The sequence below is a fragment of the Podarcis melisellensis genome (assembly GCF_964234715.1).
Source record: "Podarcis melisellensis genome assembly, chromosome: 10".
Lineage (NCBI taxonomy): Eukaryota > Metazoa > Chordata > Lepidosauria > Squamata > Lacertidae > Podarcis > Podarcis melisellensis.
In genome coordinates this window covers 27,407,227-27,423,889 of record NC_138542.1, presented here as the reverse complement: position 1 = coordinate 27,423,889, position 16,663 = coordinate 27,407,227, and the positions used below count along the sequence as shown (strand labels likewise).

The 16,663-nt window shown below is 44.3% G+C and overlaps 1 protein-coding gene across 2 annotated transcripts; it reads right to left on the bottom strand.

Annotated features, from left to right (window-relative positions):
* Positions 1-560: 560 nt before the first annotated feature.
* On the bottom strand, positions 561-16,560 carry IRAK4 (interleukin 1 receptor associated kinase 4). Of its 2 annotated transcripts, XM_081928988.1 has the most exons (13): positions 16,480-16,559; positions 15,135-15,307; positions 14,035-14,180; positions 13,086-13,265; positions 10,667-10,827; positions 9,774-9,838; positions 9,200-9,314; positions 7,319-7,428; positions 6,724-6,907; positions 6,378-6,440; positions 5,314-5,472; positions 5,186-5,217; positions 561-1,013 (listed from the first exon to the last, which is right to left on the bottom strand). In XM_081928988.1, exons 2-13 carry the CDS (start codon positions 15,296-15,298, stop codon positions 974-976), a joined length of 1,419 nt encoding a protein of 472 aa, XP_081785114.1. In that variant the 5' UTR covers positions 15,299-15,307; positions 16,480-16,559; the 3' UTR covers positions 561-973. The 2 variants fall into 2 exon arrangements, 1 of the variants encoding a protein (XP_081785114.1); XR_014172563.1 differs by having other exon boundaries at positions 5,108-5,472; positions 16,480-16,560.
* Between the last annotated feature and the right edge of the window lie 103 nt (positions 16,561-16,663).

The window sequence follows — 16,663 nt, the reverse complement described above, 5'->3', positions numbered from 1 at the left end:
CCACGTCGAACCCTAATACTTTTGTCTTTTGCAGCCCATGACAAATAGCACATTGTTCTTAGTTGTTATCTTCTCAAGATAAGCAGGCGTTGGCATTCGTGCACCAAGTAAACTGCTGTGGAAGGGTAATTCAAGCAATCTAAGAGGCTGTTTTAGCAGGAGCATGGAGTGCATGAAATGTGGCTGCAGTTAACCATTTGGGATATGTTATTCTGAAAATAGCCAAGTGTTTTATCACTGGGGTGGGTCAGACTGCAAAGGGCAGGGTCAGGTGACTGCACGATATGACAGGGGTTGGATGAGGGCCTTTCCTCTTTCCTGTCACTGTGACAGTGGAACAAAGAGAACTGCTTTCCAAGCACAACATTCCAGTGGATCCTGACTACTGAAAAGGATCATCTCTTTGCCCTCTCCCCCAAAATCCATACAAGCGCCTCTTCAAGCAGGACTTCTGCCAGGTCTAAATGGGCCTGGATTCCCCACTGCTGCGCTACCACTTGTGACATGTGTTCTAGGCTAGTCCAGCGATGAAAAAACTCACTTCCCTCTGTGGCCCCAAATACATTATTATCATTTATTAAACTTGTATACCACCCTTCATCTGTAGATCTCAGGGCAGTGCACAGAAGTACAATACAAAAATACACAACAAGAACAAAACAAAACAGTAACTCCCCAATCTTCCCTCCCCCAAGCATATTTAAAAGGATATAGGATGTTAGTCAGCCAAAGACCTGGATGAAAAGGAATGTTTCTGCCTAGCACCTAAGATGTATAACGGAGGCACCAGGCAAACCTCCTTGGGGAGAGCATTCCACAAACAGGAAGCCACTGCAGAGAAGGCCAGTTCTTGTGTTGCTACCCACTGGACCTCTTGTGAAGGAGGCACATGAAGAAGGGCCTCAGAAGATGATCTCAGGGTCCAGGTAGGTTCATATGGAGAGAGTCGTTCCTCGAGGTCTTGCAGTTCTGTTTATGAGGCTTCTGCTCTTCTCTGTGCTGTTTTCCACTGCCTGCATGTATTACCTGGCCGCACAAAGGCACGGTAAGTGCATCATTTCACCCACTGCAATGTTGAGTTTGTGCCCTGTAATTTCTCACCTGATGTATCTTCAGAAGTGGGGTTATAGGCAGACACATCATCATGCTATAATCAATGAGTCGCCAGACCAAAATAAAATCTATAGGAAAGCATGCCAGGGATGAAATTTATTCTACACTGATCAACCCTGAGTGTCTGTTAATTAAATAGCAACATACTAGGAGATGGGCAGTGACTATCTTAGAAAATTTTTGCAAAATAATTTATGGAAGAAACTTACTTTGAGAAACAGATATATGCAGTTAGACTAAAGTACTGAATAAAGTGATTTTGATTATAGGTACTTATGTTCATCTTTTAGATGTTATCTTCTGGTTGAATAAATGAATTCTTTCGTCACCTACTTTGAATTTATAAAGGTTCTCGAATCATTGTCTCATGAATATACTGTATCTCAAAGCCTTCATATGCATTAAGTAGAAACAAGAACTGGAAAAGAAAATACAGGAACTGAAAAGGAAAATACAATGTCCATGGTGTGTATGGTGTCTTCCATCTTAGAAAAGGGTAGCAGCGTTGTTTGACAGCACAAAATTGTTTGATAGTCCAAGTTGATGTGCCAACATAAGCAGGATTGAATCTCTAGCACTCTTCAAAAGGCACAATGGTGCAGAAACAAAAAAACCAGGGCAATTCACATACTCTTTGATTATCTTTGTATGCCTATGTGGCTTTATTGCTGGCAAAAATACAATGGCGGAACAGGTTCAGAGTTTCATGGTTCCCATGAGAACTGCGAAATATACCGTATTTTTCGCACCATAGGGCGCACCGGACCATAGGGCGCACCCATTTTTTGGGGGGGAAATAAAGGGAAAAAAATTATTCCCCCCCCCCAGGCGCGGGGCTGGGGCGGGGGAAGCTCGAGCTTCCCCCGACCCCAGCCCGCAAACAGGCAGCTCTCTGCAAGCCGTGGGAGCACTCCCGCTGCTTGTGGAGAGGTCCGCGAAGCCTGGGCGCGCTGAGCTCAGCGCGCGCAGGCTTCGGCATGCTGGCAACTCTCCGCAAGGAGCCGGAGCGCTCCGGCTCCTTGCGGAGAGGTCCGCGAAGCCTGGGCGCACTGAGCTCAGCGCGCGCAGGCTTCGGCATGCTGGCAACTCCCCGCAAGGAGCCGGAGCGCTCCGGCTCCTTGCGGAGAGGTCCGCGAAGCCTGGGCGCGCTGAGCTCAGCGCGCGCAGGCTTCGGCATGCTGGCAACTCCCCGCAAGGAGCCGGAGCGCTCCGGCTCCTTGCGGAGAGGTCCGCGAAGCCTGGGCGCGCTGAGCTCAGCGCGCGCAGGCTTCGGCATGCTGGCAACTCCCCGCAAGGAGCCGGAGCGCTCCGGCTCCTTGCGGAGAGGACCGCGAAGCCTGGGCGCGCTGAGCTCAGCGCGCGCAGGCTTCGGCATGCTGGCAACTCCCCGCAAGGAGCCGGAGCGCTCCGGCTCCTTGCGGAGAGGACCGCGAAGCCTGGGCGCGCTGAGCTCAGCGCGCGCAGGCTTCGGCATGCTGGCAACTCCCCGCAAGGAGCCGGAGCGCTCCGGCTCCTTGCGGAGAGGTCCGCGAAGCCTGGGCGCGCTGAGCTCAGCGCGCGCAGGCTTCGGCATGCTGGCAACTCCCCGCAAGGAGCCGGAGCGCTCCGGCTCCTTGCGGAGAGGTCCGCGAAGCCTGGGCGCGCTGAGCTCAGCGCGCGCAGGCTTCGGCATGCTGGCAACTCTCCGCAAGGAGCCGGAGTGCTCCCGCTCCTTGCGAAGAGGTCCGCGAAGCCTGGAGAGCGTGAGGGGTCGGTGCGCACCGACCCCTCTCACTCTCCAGGCTTCAGCGAAAGCCTGCATTCGCACCATAGGACGCACACACATTTCCCCTTCATTTTTGGAGGGGAAAAAGTGCGTCCTATGGTGCGAAAAATACGGTACTTCTTGAAAAAGATTGGCTTTGGCTTCGTGAGCAAACAGAGCCATTTAGGTCACAGCTAGAGCACATAATTTGGCAAGGAGCTTAGAATTTCCTGAATATTAGCATAGCCTTTTCAAAAACATCTTTGAGACCATGAATTCGGTATAGCCTGCACTCTTGCAAGCCTGGTAAAAATCCCCGAAACAAAAGCACAGGTATATACAAATCTGGATTGTATCATTGCCACTTCCTCCACTTAACAAGGTTGGCAAAGGCTCAAGCACATTTATGCAGCTTACAAAATGGATTTTTCACCTGGCACAGGATGCCAAGTGTGTTGGACCATGCAGTCCTAGCTCTCTCTAAACTTGCTCTAGGCACCCCCGTTTCACTTGCTTTTACATGGCTTGAGCTATGCGAACGGCAGCCTCATTAGCTGCTGCTTTTTTCCACAGAACAGCTTAGAGATCTACTTGCCGGTGCTACAGGCAGTGTTTGCTTATTCTGTTTCATCTCACCAAGTTTGTTTTGCTCCCTTTTAAAGTCAGGCTGCAATTGCCATTGGTAGAACTGATAAAAACGGCCTCGTTTCTGCATCTGGCACAAATCGGAATAAGTTGCCCAATTAAAATCATCAGCAATTGTTTTTATATAGTTTGAAAGTGGGGACGGGGAAGCTACAGTACCATCCCAGCATTGAGCTGTTTGACCATCCCAGCTGTTCATTTTTATTATTATTAGTTGCTTGCATGTGTTGGCTATTATTTCAGAAATCAATTACAGAAGCAGCAAGTATACCCAATTCCTCTTCGATTCCATTTACTTTTGATTAGGCACACTGGCAAGTCTGGAATATGGGCTCCAGCAGCTATAGTTTTCAAGAGGGGGGGGGGGAATCAAGATTGACAAGTCGGCTGCAGACAACTTTCTTAAGCAAATAGAGGCCAACAGGAAACCAGGAAACTGCTAGCGTGGATTTGCATGTAATAGGGCAGCTCTTGCACCTTCTTGTTATCGGAGTGTCACACACAGGCTTAGAACAAGGTGGATCAGGAAGCTGCTCAGACAGAAACATTTCAGATTTGTAGCAGAGATGCTTAAGGAATATATCAACACCTGGATTTCTGCTAGAAGGAGCCAAACCTACAGTGTTGTTCTCCAAGCTGGAGGCAGGCAGAATTGAGGGCGATAAGTTTGCAAGGACAACAGCATACACACAATGTTGTCAGAAAGGTGTCCCTCTTGTACAGTCCAAGATCCATGACAAAGTAACCGGGCCTCAAAATAACATTCCCTTTTTAAAGAAGTCTATGAAACTGTAAATAACGGCACAGGAAAACAAATGTAAAATTAGCATCTAAGTCCATTTGCCCCCTTATCAGGTGGGTGGCTTTGCAGGCAGGCCCTGGAAAACCGGCCTATCGCAGGCCAGATTGTATCCCTGCCAAATGGACCAATGGTGGTAAGTGTTAATGGGCGTTCCCCTGGGCATGGGACCAACCGACCAATCGTGGCCCTTTGTGCTGTGCTCAGGGGAAGTTTAAATGTCTGGCTGGTGGGGCCTTTCAGCCTTTCTCTTGCCGTGCCGGTCCTTCCACCCACTCTCCCTCAGATTAGGGTTTTTCAGGGATGGTTTGACCTTGCTATGGACAATATCGGTGACCTAATTTTCAAAGGCCGGGCAGGAATTTCCCCCACTTAGCTAATTGGCACCACCATTTGGGTTTTCGCCTACCTCATAGGAAGTGCCACAACTTCATAAGGCAGATAGGCATTGGGTAAACCTAGTATTCGTTGGAGGAGAGGCTGTAGCCTCTGCCTACCCCTCCACGGGTAAGGGTATCCTGTTACAAGGATCCAGGAAGAGTGGCTCCTGTCCAATGCCCAGGCAGGGGTGAGGGTGATACCACTCCTCCAATGGGAACTACTTGGGGGACACCCCAATTTGACATAGGTCCTACGGCATTCCACCCCCCCTCCGGCTTCACCCTTAGAAACACTCCCAGCGAGTGGGAGTGACGTGCAGTTACTTATCCCAATGCCTATGAACAAACCTCACATCTGTAACCAATAAAGTTGTGGCCTTATTTGATCCCAAGCCAATATCCTGTGTTGCGTCTAGTTTTTTACACCTTAGGGAACAGAGTGGTCACAAGGCCTCAGTACGTCAATAGACTTGCTTTTAAGTCACAGCACAGGAGAGACCTTACTCAGCCAGCATGTCTTGCAAGTGTTGTCTGACCTGCAAGGGAAGCAGAAATACAAATTCACACTCGCCAAATGTAAACACTCTCTCAAAAGCCATACAAAGGACAAGAGCATAAAAATATCTTGGTACCGTGTTACTATCTGGCCTCCTGTTCTTTTTTTCGTGCAGACACTGGCATGCAACTGAATACATCTGTTCAATTGATGCAATATTCCAGCTGCTCATCTTTTCATCAACATAATCTTGAATAGTCTTTTCTTCATCTTCAATTTCCTCTTTGATAGACAGCTGTTTGGAAGCAGAAACAGTGTCAGAGGAAGAGAAGGACTATGGAGGCTGGGAGGGAAGATAAGCCCAAGGAGGAGGAACCATAATGTCCCAGGCCCTGCCACATTCACACAAGCCAAGTCAAAAAGAGAGGGTAGTCGCTTTTTATTCCCCACCATCCCATATCAATGGTTCCTTTTTATATACTTCTCCTCCCATCAGTTTGATCTGAATGCTGCTCATATTCTGTAACCAACTCTGGCTTCTTGTCCTGTTGGTTAATCCCTCTCCTGGAAAAAACAAGTGTTTTGCCCTAGTGCAACATGACTTTAGTTAAAGAGATCCTTGGCTCTAGTTGCATGCTTATGCAGAAAGGTAAAGGGACCCCTGACCATTAGGTCCAGTCGTGGCCGACTCTGGGGTTGCGGTGCTCATCTCGCTTTATTGGCCGAGGGAGCCGGCATACAGCTTCCGGGTCATGTGGCCAGCATGACTAATCCAGTTCTGGCGAACCAGAGCAGCGCACGGAAACACCGTTTACCTTCCCGCCAGAGCGGTACCTATTTATCTACTTGCACTTTGACGTGCTTTCGAACTGCTAAGTTGGCAGGAGCAGGGACCGAGCAACGGGAGCTCACCCCGTCACGGGGATTCGAACCGCCAACTTTCTTATCGGCAAGCCCTAGGCTCTGTGGTTTAACCCACAGCGCCACCCGCGTCCCACAGACGTTGTAGCAACACACTTAATTACAACAAGACAATGGTGGTAGATTCACTGACATTCTAGTCAATTCTTGTTTTAACCTAAGTCATGGTCTTTTGATGCTGTAGACTCTTCAACAAGCTTGAGGCAGCAGCTAACTTCTAGTTTGCTGAAAAATGCAATGTGTATTTATTCCAAATGTATTTCTAAAAGAAGAAATTACCAATAATTGGGGGTCCCGGTTTTCGTCCACAGGAGTAAGTCCAGTTATTATTTCAAGTAACACCTAAAAGAAAGATCAGAAAACAAGAACAAAGAAAAGTGAAATGCATGTGATGAACTACTATCAGAAACCAGTGCACAGAACCACTCAATGAAAAACCTTGTGTAAGGAAAGCTTTTAAAGAAAGGGTTGTTATGCCTTCCTTCAACAATTGATCCCAAGGCAGCTGATACTCCCTTTGCTGAACCTGCCTATTATCAGACTACTAGCCTTGCACATATTAATAGCTTTACTCTCATATATATATATAAGCTTCCGAATAACTTTTCGGTGTTTTTCCACTCACCACACCAAAGCTGAAGATATCAGATTTCGGGGTTATCTCCCCACGCAAAGCTTCTGGGGCCATGTAGGCTGCTGTTCCCACTATTCTGTCCGTTAGGATAGTGTGAGTCAACCTTACTGAAGCCCTTGCAAGTCCGAAGTCAGACAGTTTCGCCACAAAGTTCTCAGTAAGTAAGATATTTGCACTGAAAAACATAAACCAAAAAAGGGGACTGAATTCTGATAGGTTCTTCAACACTCCTTCTCAAGGAGATGGTGCTGAAATAATCAAATGAAAAGTAAGGTGGGAGCTGCGTTTTTAGCTAATACTGCTGGTTTCATTGTTATTCCATGCTTGTAGTTTGTGGGATAAAAGAGAAATATGGCCACATCCAAAACTCTTTTCTCTACTAAACAATCACACACCCACAACAATTATCTTTACACTGTTGCCTTCTTCTATTCAGTGTCAAGAAAAACGTAGAACATAAATATTGCCCTGTCCGCAAATCACCATAAATGTTTTTTTTAATTGAAAAAGCATGTTTGAAGAATACTGACAAAACAAAGATGGAACTATCTGTCCTTAGTGCAATAATTAGTTTTTTAGATTTTACCTTTTAACATCCCGGTGAATGTGGTTATTTTCATGTAAAAAACAGATTCCATTGGATGCCCCATAAGCAATCTTACATCTTGTTTCCCAAGGAATTGGTGCCGTATTATCCTTAAAAACAAGTGGAGAGTGGAAGTGAGTCAATATTTCTAGGCAGAGAGGCCTAGAATATCAAAGTGTTGAAGCAATGATTCTTCAGCTTCGCTGGACTGGTCATGTTATGTGGATTATCGGCTTCCAAAGCAACTACTCTATTCTGAACTTAAAAATGGCAAGCTTAATGCTGGTGGTCAACAAAAGAGGTTCAAAGACTCTCTCAAGGCAAATCTTTAAAAATGTAATATAAACACCGACAATTGGGAAACGCTGGCCTGCAAGCGCTCCAATTGGAGAACAGCCTTTACCAAAGGTGGCATGGGTTTTGAAGATGCTCAAACTCAGGATGAAAGGGAGAAACATGCTACAAGGAAGGCACATTCAGCAAACATTTGGTGGCACTGTGGGTTAAACCACAGAGCCTAGGACTTGCCGATCAGAAGGTCGGCGGTTCGAATCCCCATGACGGGGTGAGCTCCCATTGCTTGGTCCCTGCTCCTGCCAACCTAGCAGTTCTAAAGCACGTCAAAGTGCAAGTAGATAAATAGGTACCACTCCGGTGGGAAGGTAAACGGTGTTTCCGTGTGCTGCTCTGGTTTGCCAGAAGCGGCTTAGTCATGCTGGGCACATGACCCGAAAGCTGTACGTCGGCTACCTCGGCCAATAAAACGAGATGAGCGCCACAACCCCAGAGTCGGCCACGACTGGACCTAATGGTCAGGGGTCCCTTTATCTTTACACCGCAATATGACTCCCACCCGGAAACCTATGTCCCCACTGTGGAAGGTCGTGTGGATCCAGAATTGCCTTTCACAGTAACTTACGGACTCATTGTTAAGACCGTGTTCATGGAAGACAATCTTACTCAGCTACGAGTGATCGACAAAGAAGAAGAAGAATATCACATTCATCTCCTGGGCCTTTGCATTCATCTATCGCATGAAGGAGCCTAATGGGGCTCCCATGCGACTCCCTCTCTCATCCTTGCTCAGTACTGCTAGAAGGAAATTGAACACTTTCAAGGTTTGTGTTAAATTAACTAGAATTGTGACCAGACTAGTTAGCACTATGGTTCACTGAGCCATGGGCTTTGGTCAACAAACCATGGTTTGAATTAACCAGAGTTCTCCTTAGTTTGGACACAACCATAAATTCTGGGTTAGTTTAAAACAGGAAGTCAAAGCTTCTGACCTGCTCACTATGGCCATCTCAGATGAAAAGGAGGTGCATAAGCCCAAGCAGGCTCATTCGCATAACCCTGAAGCCAATGCAGTATAAAACTATCCAAACCAGACCAAAACAGAGATGTTTTCCTCTTTAAAGCTAACACCATAGCCTTCTTAAGAAAATGAAGCTGATTGCCCCTCAAAATGGAATAAAATTGTGCCAGAGTAAACAATGAAAAGATGATTGACATCATACCAGTGATATACACAGTGATAAGAGGAAAACCAATCAATGCCACCAAATCATATTTGCCTGATGTTCTTGTTTCAAGTAACCAGCTTTGCAAAATGTGAAATATCATGTGCTCCAGTTTTTATACTGTCTACAAAGCTTCTGTCTACAAAGGCTGCCCTTGCCACTGTATTAAAAGGTAGCTCTGTACACATGTATCTTTGCAAGTTCAGAGCTATCCTTCATCACAATCAATAGGAGAGGCCTGTAAGGGAAAGAGGTCCTTGTGATACTTCACATCTACAGTAGATTCCAGATATTTCAGTTTTCCCCCTCTCAGTTTAGCAGTTTCAAAGAGGCATCGACAATAAGCAAGTATTTCACTTACCAGGCAAGCTAGCCTGTCAAGCAATGAGCCATTAGGCATATAATCATAAACTAGGCAAGGCTGATCGGAGTCATTTGAGAATCCAAGCAATTCTACTAGGTTCTCGTGCTGACATCTGTGACAAAAACAAATAAACGGCCTTGTTAGTCTGGGTTTTCGTATTTACTGTTCTGAAAGGTTAGGAATAAGAGGGCTCCAATGAACCTAGACATAATCTTGATCAACAATCTTAGTAACGCGAACTACATAAGTTAATTTGATGCCAATAGTTTGCTTTCATGCACAATTCAGTGGCAGAGAACATGCATGCCAAAGCTTCTGGGTTCGATCCTTGGAATTTCCATGTAGGGATGGGGAAAATTCCCATCCCTTGCTGGAGGGCCACTGCCAAGCAGTGCTCAAAATAGTGAGGATCAAAGTACACCAGGTGCTATGCTCATCTTTAACCCCAGCATGCATTATTATTATTTTTCTGTAAAATAAGCAGTCAGAACTGGGGAATGGTTGGGAGCTGGATTTTGTGCTACGATTTTGGTTGTGGTTGTATAGAGGGGGGAAACCGCTCACAACTTACTCTGCCATAATGCTGATTTCTTGTTCGAACTGCTTTTTCAGGTCTTCGATACTTACATTGGTCACCTATAATGACATTTAAAACAATGGGAGGTTAATGGGAAACAGACTGGTTCTAGGCCAACCACATAATGAAAGCTTTGTACTTAACAGTGGCAAATAGGGTGGTTTCCAGAGCCAGGCCCTCAAGGTTTTCTGTATCTTCCAGGTATTGCTCAGAGATATTCAATGAGGTGCATCAATAGAAATACAGCAGTAGGGAAAGCTAGCTCTGAGCCTTTGAAACCCAATGGCAAGTGAACTCATTAGCATCTTTGTATTTATTAACAAGCAGCCTGGAAGCTAACTGACTGGTGGGAGTATTCCACAAGCAAGGAGCCACAATGGGGGGGGGGATACATAAATAATCTCCCTACCCTCAAGGATCTAGAGTTTGCTGGGAGCTATTCCACCATCACTTTTATGCAATATTTATTTATTATTCTATCTCACACCTTCCTCCCAAATGAGCCCAGGGCACTAAGGGGCCAAAAAAGAAAAGAAAAATACTCTAGGGTGCAAGGGATAACAACAAGTTTACACGAAGGGGCATGTTTAGACTGCATTTGAGAAAGCCCCACTGAATTCAATAGGGCTTGCTTGTGAGTAGGATTTCACAGTAAAATATTATTCCTTATTGGATTTATTACAAAAAAAGCATAATATTAAAAGCCCCAAAATTTGCAATACTTCCTCTGCTCTGCTCTTAAATGTTATATGATAAATGTGTGATACATAGGGTGCCTCATCACATGGTTTTCTGGCCATTTTCATTCCTCAATTTTGCTTACACTTTGAGAGAAAAAAGATCATTCACGGTGCAAATGATGATATACATAGTAACAGGAAACCTACAGAAGTAAGTTTTTTCACTGCCACTGTTCTGCCATTAATGCATCCTTTGTACACCACTCCAAAACCTCCTTCGCCAATTTTGTTGCCACCAGCCGACACAGTTCGATCATCAAAGTTATTTGTAAGATGTTTCAGTTTATCAAACGGAAAGCTCTGCAATACTGAAAGAGAAGAAGTGTGAGTGGAGATCTCAAATTCAATATTTTATGGGGTTGTTTTTTTTAAAAAAAAAATTCAAATCCCAGCACCACAAATCTTGCCATGATTTATTTACCTTACAGAGATTTGTCTTTCCTTTTCAGGAATGCCAGCAAAAGGTGGAGAGAAAGCAAGATGTAGATCAGTTAGCTATTCTTATGCAAGGCTGTATAAGTCAAAAGAGAGCAATCTGTGACTCAGGGCTTTATGAAACGCTCAGACTGGTTTCACGCAGGTAGGAACAAGGGAGAAATAGGCGGCAAAGAAAGTAGGTGAGAGAGCACAGGTGCCCTACCTGCTATCAGCATGCAGCCCCAAAAAGAATAGCCCCAGGGATATCTGCTCCTCTAGAAAAACAGTTTCCCACCCCTGAAAAAGTTTGCAACTTGCTAGCTACAAGCAGTGACCAGAGTTTTCTGGAAGTTTTTTTTTTTTAATTGGAAAGTCTTCTGCTCACATTGGAACAATTTCTGATGCCCCAGAAAGTGATCAAGTTTAATGTGTTTGTTTTCCTTGTATTTAGTAAACAAAAGATAAACCCCTGAAAACTGCCATGCTTGCTAAATACTGAATTTGCAACTCGCTTCTGCTTGCTGCTTCCAATTTGCTTCTGAAACAAAAACTTTTCCATGGGGGGGGGGGAGCGATTTGCCACCCAACCACACTGGCCATGAGTAAAGATATCTTTAAGCAAATAGGTTGGTTAGCAAAGGAAGATGGGGGGAAAAAACATTCCAACATTTTATTTCAGAACGGAAATTTGGCATATTTTGACAGCAGGTTGCTTAAAACAATGCTATAGTAGTTGTTATAATGTTAAGATCCAGCACGTAAAGAGACCACTTGCCCCTTGCTCCTCCTCCCTGGAACTGCCTAGGAGGCAATCATCTTGAGTAAACAACTCTGGATTTATATAACCTGCTAGTCTGTTAGGGTTGCCATATTTACTTACTTCACCAAACCTTTATTTGGTTTATATAGGCCACCATAAAACGTCCATATATAAAATTTTATATACAAAAACAGCCATGTAAAATATGCAATAATGAGGATTTTCATTGGAGTTTCTTTCTGCTAAATAGTGCCATTCACCACTCTAAGATATACTATTGACAAAAACTCAGCCACCCTTGCAGTTACTGTCTGGTTAACATCAGACAGATAGAATCTGATATTTTCATTGTCCTGTGATATTAAGTCTACCCAAAAAGGAGGATAGCATGTGTTTGCATGACTGGTTGCACAATGGACAGTAGTAAAGAATGTTTTACAGTTTCTGGCACATTCAAAGAACATCCACAGTGTCTATCATTTCTGGGGATGTTTAAATATCTCTCCTTGACAAAAGGTGAGGAAAAAACATTCAGTCGGGCTAACATAAAGTCCCTGCATGGGACTGGAATTATTAATTATGAAATATAAATGACCCTGTTATCTGTTGTATTTAAACCATAGAACTTGGGGGAGCAAATTTTATTTACAGCTAACTTGTTGTTTTATTCTTCAATGTCCCTTAATCTGGTTTAAATATTGGTTGCCATATTTCAAAAAGAGAAACTCTGGACACAAAAGTTGCTGTGCTTTATTTTGAAGGGTTTTTTGGAGCTATTTTTAAGGAAATTCACCAAATTCTACACATCCGACATGGGTTGCCATACGTCCGGAATTTCCCAAACATTCCAGTGATTTCTGCCAGGACACTGTTTCCAGCTAAATCCCGGCTATGTCTGGGAAATTCTGGTCATATGGCAACCCTAATCTTCACCTCAGCTTTGCATGTGGTTGATATTACGTCCCCTAATATCGTGTTCAGGGACACGGGTGGCACTGTGGGTTAAACCACAGAGCCTAGGACTTGCCGATCAGAAGGTCGGCGGTTCGAATCCCCGCAACGGGGTGACCGCCCGTTGCTCGGTCCCTGCTCCTGCCAACCTAGCAGTTTGAAAGCACATCAAAGTAGGTACCGCTCCAGCGGAAAGGTAAACGGCGTTTCCATGCAACGCTGCTCTGGTTCGCCAGAAGCGGCTTAGTCATGCTGGCCACATGGCCCGGAAGCTGTACACCGGCTCCCTCGGCCATTAAAGTGAGATGAACGCCGCAACCCCAGAGTCGGCCACGACTGGACCTAATGGTCAGGGGTCCCTTTAATATCATGTTCTACAACACATAATGGACTGGACTGAAAGGCAGGAGGGGAGTGACAGAAGGAATAATTGCCTACCTGAATCATTAAGAGGCAAACAACTCTCTTTTGTACTTGGGCTGCAAGAAACTGAAGTTAGGCACCCTTTTTCTGGAACCGAGAGAGGCAATACAGGTGCCACTTGATTTTCTTTTTCATTCAGACACGTAGTTTCTTGTAAAGATAAGGGCACTGTAGTGTCTGTTGTCCTCATGGAATCTGCCATAAAATACAAAACAGTCAAAGCAGGTTTTAGGTGGGAAACAGGTTGCTGAAAGCTGCTCTGTACCAACAAACAGAACAGTGATGGCTTAATAGTGCACTGGACTCTATCGTCACAATGTCTTAAGGTTGCATCTAATCACACAGAATCTAATTTCTGTATCAGTTTTGGACTAGTAAGGAGAGCAATACACAATGTGCCAGCTTCACCTGCAGCAATAATGTTGTGCATCAATATAAAGTGCCTTCCCTTGTGGTGGTTGCCCGTGTGAAACAATCTAGGGTTATGCTAATATGTAAAAAGTTGGAATATTCTAGAAAAACCTTGCATTTCAGGAGTACAAGGAGACCAGGTTTTGTGGCATGATTCAACATATTTTAGAATGCCTTTCAGGGCCAAGTCATCACAATGTAGCTTGCATGATACAAATACGTGGGATATACGTTTGTCAGATTTTTAACATAGTTTTCTGATGGTGCTACAAATCCATAGCTCCAACTCTGTTTCTGGTGTGGCTACAGGCCTACTTGGATTTCTACCATAGTTCCTCCTGACCCAAGGTGAAGATCCTTTTCAGAAAAGAGGAGTGCTTTATATGTCTTTCTCAGCTATTAACCAAATTAAGGATTTCACAAATGGCTACATGAAAAGATGCTCACCTGAAAGACAATTGCTGTATTAAAAACCACCATCTAAAATAAATAAGAACACCACCATACCTCCCCTTTGAATACATGCCAGAGACACCGTGAAGACCAAAATTACCTGGAAGCAAAAGTTTGGCTGGTGCGAAGAAGTGATTCCTGATTAACAAGTCTACTAGATCACTAACAGTGCAATTTTGTGTCCCCCAGTCAAAAAGCAATTCACAAGTGGGGCTCTTTCCTACTTGTTTTAATGCTTCAAAACGCCTTTAAAAAAAGAAAAGAAGAAAAATCAAATTAATTTTGAAAAAAAGATTGCAAAAAAAGATACACAGAATATAATTTTTAGTCACAAAGTTCAAAAGCTAATACGTCAACAGCAATGTTGCTTGCATTATATATTCCACTTCAAATATGGCTTTGGTGCAAGCTTATGATAGATAGCTGGATAGAGCATCCAGCTCTTCATGCATTAATGTGTCTAACATCCAAAAGGATGTCTGACAGTATACAGGATGAACAGGGCCACCATGTTAAGAACTCAGCTGTGACTGCAACAAAAAACTCTAACTACAGTGAGGGTGCTGGCCTTAAAAGATGGTGGTTACATGCTCCACCAAGTAAGCTGTCAAAGTTATTGGGTTCAAGCTATACAAATAACATACACCAAGTATCAGTTTAAGATGCTAAATTGCAGCAAAAGATATCTAAAACAAAGAATGCAAAAACTTGATGGGAAATATTCCAACAGCAGCTAGAATTGTTATTCTTCAATGCCAGAAGCATCTATCAATCAAAACTACCAGAGAATGGTTCCTTAAAGTATTAGATATTGTATATATGGACAGGTTAATATAGTTGTTTTCTGTAGCTATATTAATCTGTCTCCATGTGGAATATCTAATATTTTGTAAGGAGTTGGAACAAGCTACACAAATGGAGCTTTCCCTACCTAAAATGGCCCTCTTGGTAGACACTTGGTGGGTTAGAAAATCTAAATATGTCAACAGCAAAGTGTGCAATATCACATATTAAAAGTTTCCATGTCAAAAGACAACAGCCATGCAATCTCTTGTAGAGAACTTGTAGAGTTGGAAGGAACCTCAGTCCAACCCCCTGCAATGCAGGAATCTCAACACATCCAATTTGAAACCCTACTTAGTTTTGCAAGATAAGGATAAAATAGCACACACACACACACCCTTGGCGCCAGTACACTACCTTATGTGCAATTGGCTGTATATGTTTGCGCCAGAGGGATCTTTTATATCTGCTGCTAATTTTTTCCATCCATCCTGCGGATCAATAAAATCAGCCAGTTGCCTCATCATGCCGAAGCCAAGGCAACGCACACACATTGAAGGCGTTATAGGGCAGTCACTCATCTCCGATTCCTAACAAATGTGAAAGAGATTGCTTTCAAATATGACTTATTTGAAGATGTGAAGCTGGCAGCATGGTACAGTTTTCATGGGGGTTTAAAACCCACCTGTCATATTTATGTCCAACGTCCGTGGGCACCTATGACAATGAAATCACACTCTTTTCCCGCTCAGCTACTTTTTAAAAAACACTCACAGAACTACCATTTTCAGCACCCTTAAATTACAGTTCCCGGGACTCTTTTGTGGGGAAGTGACATGCTTTCCTTCGGCATTTCCCAAAGTTGGGGTTCTCCAGCTGTCCCCCCCCCCGGACAGCAATTCCCATCATCCCTGGCCACTGATCTTGCTAGCTAGGGATGATGGGAGTTGTAGTCCAGAAACAGCTGGAGACCCAAGTTTGGGAGAAACTGCTTTAGATGTACACACATCCATAATAAACTTGCCTGTGGAAGTGTGCAATGGGGACAGAGGTGGTAGAATGAAGGCATTACCAAATTGTAGTGCATTATGAGAAAACATTTCCTGTGCGCAAGTTGTGAGGGGAGGACAGAACGAGGAAGGTTCCTATTTTTATTTTTATTTTGGACGTTTCCGGATCAGTGTTTTTAGGCGGGAGTTCATAGCTGGCAGAGACCCAAACAGTGGTAGTTACCCTGCATTGCACCTGACCCAAATAAGCCCAACACATAAAGACAACAGAGACTTTAAAAAAGGCTGGGAACCGTGTATGATGTATATACAGAAACACTGTAAAGAAGTAGACTCGCTTGCAGGGTTTGACTAAACACTGACGATTAAGAAAACCAGGATAAAGTTTAAGAGGTACCAATTGGGTAAATAAGAAAATGTATGATGTCATATGGAAAACAGGGTATAAAAATGAAATAAATGCAATAATATTTAGCTAAACGGTTACAAATTAAGGTAGAATAAAATAAGCAGAAGAAAAAAAAAATTTAAAGGACCAGAGGAGGAAGTTGAGGGAAGTCGGGGGAGAAGAGTGGGGTTGGCTGGGCATTTGTTTTTCTCTCTTGCTCTTTTTTCTGTGATAAGGATGATTGAATTGAATATAAAAATATAAAACTCAATAAAAACTATTTTTTAAAAAAAAACAAAACACCAACACAAATAAGCCCAGCACCGCCTCGGAAGAAAGAAAGAGAAAACAAGGAAGCTCTCACCCGCCGAGCGAGGACTCCGCTTCCGAGCCCGGAGATGCAGACGCGCGCCTTCCCTCGCCCCGCCCACCGACGTCACCCGGGAACTTCCACCGCTCTCGCTTCCCTTGAAGCAAGCCGCGCCCATCTCGCCTTCGGAGTTGTGCGCATGCGCTCTATTAAACAAGCTCGGCCCCATCGAGAAAGG

Coding starts and splice junctions, on each gene's coding strand:
- IRAK4 (XM_081928988.1), bottom strand. CDS start 15,298: ATGAGTGACTGCCCTATAACGCCTTCAATGTGTGTGCGTTGCCTTGGC. Junction 14,181..15,134: donor TACAGCCAATTGCACATAAG/GTAGTGTACTGG, acceptor CTTTTTTTAAAG/GCGTTTTGAAGCATTAAAAC. Junction 9,315..9,773: donor GAAATCAGCATTATGGCAGA/GTAAGTTGTGAG, acceptor TTTTTGTCACAG/ATGTCAGCACGAGAACCTAG.